The following is a 6,000-nucleotide window of genomic DNA, read 5'->3' as shown; positions in this document are numbered from 1 at the left end:
CACTGGCCCTCCACTTGTTTGGGCTGTGGAGTGGCCAACATTTGGACCTTGAACTGTTGCTGAATTGCAATTCTCATAATCCCTCACAATTGACAAGATGATGATCTTTCCTGTGACAGCCCAGGATATGGATGGCTACAACATTCTTACCCTGGTTCGAAGCATCATGATGATGGAGCAGCCTTGTCAGATCTAGGCAGATCTGCAGTACCTGGATGGGAAAAATCTTTTGGCCTGGCATTCTACTTACAATTAGCCACACTTTGTGTCGTAGGCAGCAGAGCCACTCTGGGAAAAGGAAAGGCAGCTTCAAAGGAGTTAACACTTGTTTGCACTAAGGGAAGAATTTTACAGCATCATGAACATAACGTTTACAGCTGTTAAGATGAAATGTGTGTGAGTGTAAAAAGCTATGATATGCCCATCTTTCAGGCTCAAAGTTTTGAAAAGCAACATCAGCCGGGGTCTCAAGAGTGCTCGATGGTTATTCTTAGACCCTAGAACCTCCCTTTGTGAGTGATTTTAAACTCCTGAAATACGTGGCATTCTGTGATTTTACCCACTGTGCTAAAATGTTCTACTGCAGGAATGTTGAATTGTTTTAAAGGCTATTCATCTCGTTTTGCTGTTCTTATTTGGCTGCTTCCAGGAAGTTTTGCAAATGTCATTTTTATTTCACATAGCGTATTGTTTGCCAACTCCAGCCTTTAAAAATGAAAAGCAGGGCATTTAAGATTTAAATAAATAAATAGCCAAAATGTTTGACAGCAGCTGGCAGCACACATGCCAAGGAGGATTCTTAAATGTTTGGGTTTTTTAAAAGGATGCAAAAGGACACAGTGCAGCAGGACAAACGAAGGGGACGTAACAACTTGTATACTTGGTACCTACAGTGCTGCATTCCTGCCAGTGTCAACCCGATCTGGATCTGGAGCACTACTCTTGTGAGGGCTGAGGGACTCTCAATGAAATACTTGTTCACGGGCCACTCACTACCATGCCAGATGTACTTCTTACAGGTACAAAGGATACCTTGATAGGAGTAGGAGTAGGAGCGGGGATGCAGTGTGATATGAAAAGCCCATGCATATCGTCCAGACTTAATTTGGAGAAGTGGCATCAAGAAATAATTCTCAACAAGACTCAAGTCTCATCTAAAATACTCTTTAATATGTTTTCTTCCATGATCTAATATACAAATGCAAAGGTAGTAAAGAATTCCTCCTATGCAAACTTGGGTGAAATATATCAAAGTCAACTTTTTGTATTTTATTTAAAAAATCCTCAATGGCAACCTGGAAAAGAAGAAATTTTAAAATATTATTAAAGTGTAATACCAAGATACTCATAAGCAGCAACAGCAAAGAGAACACCAGTCTATATAGGGATCAAGGTAAAATAATTTATAGCATTAATGAATGTACAAGTGTCAGAAGAAGTAAAAATGCAACTAATCCATATTTCTATGATATGTGCATTTTTCAAAATGGTTGTTTGGGAACACTCTGCAGGATAAGCAGATTCTGGATCTCAGAGACTGCTCTCTGCTCTCAGATGGCTACATTCAGACTGATACTCCTTTCTGAATGGCGTTAAGCTTGGTGTTATTTGATTTCTATGTCTAAATCTAGAAATCCTTATTTTCATGAAAGGCTCTAGAGCAGTGGCCCCCAACCTTTTCTGAACCGCGGACCGGTGGGGATCTGTGTGTGGCGGGACACACCCTCCACACTCACGGAAGGGTGGGGCGTGCTTGTGCACATGCGTGTCGCATGCATGTGCAGAGGGCGGGGTGTGCTCATGGAGGACATGCTCATGTGCCTGCATGGAGGGTGGCGATGTGCTTATGGAGGGTAGGGGCATCCGTGCGTGCAGGGGGGGCAGGATATCTGTCTCCGTGGCCCCGTCCTGTCATGGCCACGGACTGGCACCGGGCCATGGACCGGGGCTTGGGGACCCCTGCTCTAGAGCACACTGAAGCATCATTCAAACTATAGGCAGCATGGTGGTCTTTCATCCAGAGTGGTCTTATAGACCAGATGGGTGGGGTACAAATCAAATAAATAAATAAAAATAAATTAATTAATTAAATAATTCACAGGGTGCCACTTCCCTGATCTAAGTTATTTTTATAGAATGAAAATGTAGTAGGCCTACTTACTGTACAAAGAAAAGCAGGGAATGCTTTAACAGGAACATTCTTCCGAAAGGACCTAGCCTGTAGTGAGAGAGGTAGAAAGCATTTGAATGTCATAAAATGTCAAAACACTGAACATAATACATTGTGAAGATTTCTCATGAGGTGGGATCTGCCAAGTCCAAATACGTTGCCAAAGCAAATAAGATTTTTCATGCATGTCAGATCAAGAGCCTGGCAACAGATGGGGAAAACTCTACATATTATTTGGAAACATCCCGTACAACTCTTGGGTTTGTTAGTAGCCACCAATTAGCAAAAATATGGTCAATATGCAAATTATTCCCCTAGCAGCATAATCACACAATTTTTCATATCATACCATCACCATAACTTAATTCTAATCAGTTCACTATCAACATATATTAGCACTGCAGTTGCAAATCCAGACATAGAATAATGAGGCAAACTGATCTGGGAATCATTACAGCCACTAGCTCACATTCTTATATCTTGCAGCTAGACGCAGAAGGAAATTTAAATCTATAATTAATATTGTAGGCCACCAGAAAAAGAAGGGGGGGAATCCACAAAACTGCCCTACTCTTGAGCCCTAAAATAGATAGATGAGTTATGTATATTTTGGAGTTTCACCTCTCAAAGTGGAAAGATGTTTGTTTCACAGAGTTACGGTAGCCCAAAAGGAAGTACAAATGCATTAAATAATGCTGTCAGACTCCTGGATGAACAAGTAGTAAACTGGTGGTAATTAAGGTACTCACAGCTGCTGCTTGCTACTCACAACATCACTCTAATACATGCATTTATCCAAAGTGACTAGACCTCTACATCTTCTCCTAGCTACCTATCCTACTGAACTGACAGAGGCAATTACTCTAAGGAACCAGAGAAATCCCACAGGAACATTGCAACTGCATATTTTCTCCACTGCCCTGGTAATGTTAGAGAATATACAGCCTTTAGAGATCTACACTGATTTTTTTGTGATGACCAGAACATTACTCCTCCAACTGTACAGGAGTCAAGTATGTGGAGACACATGGAAAAGTGGCACCTGCATATTTCTCTACTTATCTGAAATAAGTATTTTGGCACCCTGTGGAAGACAAATGCAGGTGAAGTACCATTCCCTTAATCTCTCCTCTTCAAAATTATAATTATCAAGACTAGCAACTTCCTTGGTTTCTTAGAATTCCTTTAAAAGACAAGTACTCCAAACAATAGGAATATTAATAGATGGAAGCTCAAAGCTGGTGAGTCACAAGTGTTATTTTTACATTATCATCATAAGGACAAGCCCCTGCGCCAAGGAGCTGAGAGTCTAAAATTAGGCTTGGGAAAGGCAACAGTCAAGAGAGGAGGAAAACTGGAAGAAAGAAGATGGAGAAGAAGCCTAGCTGTTGAGAGGCTCTGTTAACTATGAACCCGAAACCCTGGAATCTCCTTAAAATCTTTTGCAACCCTCTGTAAGGTTTTGCAGAGCAAACCCTGCATCTTGTGTTGTCCACCCCCTAAAACAGTGTAACTCATACATCAAATAAGAGTTTCTTGCTAACACCAAAAAAATAAGCATTGCCCTTCTCACTCCAAGCCTCTGTTGAAGCTTTGCAGTGGTTTTCCATTGCCAACCTTGCCTTGCAGCAACCCCTCAAACTGGCATACAACAGGTAGTGGGGCTACTGGATACTCCGGATACTTCAAAACCAACATTGACTTTTCACTGTACATCAACACCATTTTAGTAGCTTTTCATATTTTGGACATGTCCACATGGGCTGCTGGGTAAGTGCGGTACAACACCCTGTGGATCATACAGCAATCATGTGGGGACAAGGGATTTACATCTATTAAGGCCGAACAGTCATCCTTTTCAAAGGCTGAGGCTACAATAAAAAAAATAAAACAATGAAGGTGAATTTATTTCAAATAAAGGTGCTGCCTGTCTAGTTACTGCTTTGCAGAGTCTAGAGTAGCCATTCTCAACCTTTTTTGGCCACAGACCTTTTAGGAGCTCTTCTCAAATGCTGAAAGAATCTTGGAGTTGTAGCCCAACTTTCCATAGTATCACCCAAGAGGATCAAGTTGGTTAGCTGATGCCCCAGCCAGTGTTATCCCAGTAGCCCACACTAAGTGGGGCCTCTGAAGAGACTAACTAGGAGATCTGGATCTGAATTATCTCAGTCAGGTCTTCTTGAGTGGGCAACCCTACAATACCATGAAAAGGAAACAGAAAAGGAGGACACTGGGGGTTTGCTGAAACTGTTCTAGCCATCCATCCAAGATACAAATATATGACTGACAGACGTGCCAAGCATAAAACTACAGCCATGGCTGGAGGTGCTCACTAGTGACCAAAGAGTATTTATTGAGAGGATGTTGCCATTCAGGAGGCCAGCTGGGATAAAGGTTATGCCTGGAGGTGTCCACTTTCTTTTCCTATCGATGGCTATCCACCTACTGATGGGGCTTTCTCAATAACCCAACCTTCAAATCATTAGATGCTTCTTAGCAGGAATGCTTGTATTGAAGGAATTTACCCATTTAGTAATGTGAATTACAGTATGTATCAGAAGTGGGGCACATGACAAAATATTTTTAGTGCAATGGACATAGACTTTGAATTGTGTTCCTCCACTGAACAGGGGACTGAACTCAATGGCCTTATAGACTCTTTCCAACTCCGTTACTCTATGTTCTATGAAATAATTTAGTGTATACCATGCAGCACCTCATTACTGTCTCCCACTTCCGCCTTCCTCTCATTCAAGCTCCCTCTCCCCATTCACATTTGTATCTCTCTTCACCCTCCCAACCTCTAATCTTTTAATTATCCTGTTATACCATATTTAGCCACTCAACTCTCATTTCTAGATTTCTATCCCCTTGTTTGTGTTTTCAAAGACTGCTCTTAAGTTAGATCACAGTATTTTTCTACCTTGATGCTGACTTTATTTTGGTTTTCTACTCTGTAGTGTCTTCATTTTGCCACAGGTTTTCATCTTTAATTCTGTGCTGCTTCTCCTTGTTTATGCTCTATGTTTTATATTATTTTTCTTACACTTTCTAGATAACTTTTTTAATCAGGCAGTTTAAAGTGTGATAAAATACTTTTTTGTTGTTGGTTAATTTTCCAGATTGATTTTTAAAAAAATCTTTGAAATTATATTATAATAAGTTGTTACTGGATGGTTTGGATTTTAAAAAAAAATAAAATTTGGAAGGAAAAGCAGGAATGAATAGCGCATTCATAAGCATTCGGTGAAGTGAAATGTTGTACTATCAAACATTTCACTTCATAAAGTCATGATGGTAAAGGTACAATAAGCACGAGATGTACAGAAGCAAAATCATGTCATGATTTTCAAAATTAATACACTTTGGCCACAATCTTGTTTAATGTAGTAAATCACACTATAGCAGGCTCAATGAGTCAACTCCTTCATAAGTTATATTGATTCAAATGGGCCTACTCTAACTGCAACTTACTTTAGTATTATAAATCACAGCTGGGGTAGGCCCATTTGAATAAATGGAATTTACAGAGGAGTTGACTCACCAAATCCCAATTAATTCAGTGGGCCTACTCTAGTGTGATTTACTACGCTAAGCAACACAATTTTGGCCATTATGAGAAAAAAATAAAAATCACCGTCTGAGGGGAAATAACAGTGTTTGTTGGGATCAGCCCCAGAATTCTGAGAATATGAAATGACAAGGAAATTTGAATCATTAGAAAGGAAGAAGGCTTTACTTTGCCCTCTGCTGACCATAAAAAAAACCTTGTCTATGACAGCAACTTCAAACTTCAGAGCTGTCCATCAGTTTTCCTGTGTAAATAATTT

General features: G+C 40.2%; 1 protein-coding gene across 5 annotated transcripts in view; it reads right to left on the bottom strand.

Annotated features, from left to right (window-relative positions):
• Positions 1 to 1,148: 1,148 nt before the first annotated feature.
• NDUFAF6 (NADH:ubiquinone oxidoreductase complex assembly factor 6) overlaps positions 1,149 to 6,000 on the bottom strand; it is a 28,893-nt gene continuing 24,041 nt past the window's right edge. For all 5 annotated transcript variants that reach the window (XM_072999143.2, XM_072999142.2, XM_078393601.1 and 2 more), the window contains 2 exons: positions 2,162 to 2,218; positions 1,149 to 1,295 (listed from right to left, as the gene is read on the bottom strand). In XM_072999143.2, the coding sequence (XP_072855244.2) occupies positions 1,167 to 1,295; positions 2,162 to 2,218 (186 nt within the window). In that variant the 3' untranslated portion in view covers positions 1,149 to 1,166. The remainder of the gene's footprint in view (positions 1,296 to 2,161; positions 2,219 to 6,000) is intronic.

Source organism: Pogona vitticeps, chromosome 4 (genome assembly GCF_051106095.1).
Source record: "Pogona vitticeps strain Pit_001003342236 chromosome 4, PviZW2.1, whole genome shotgun sequence".
NCBI classification, from domain to species: Eukaryota; Metazoa; Chordata; class Lepidosauria; order Squamata; family Agamidae; genus Pogona; species Pogona vitticeps.
This window is presented reverse-complemented; position numbering and strand designations above follow the sequence as displayed.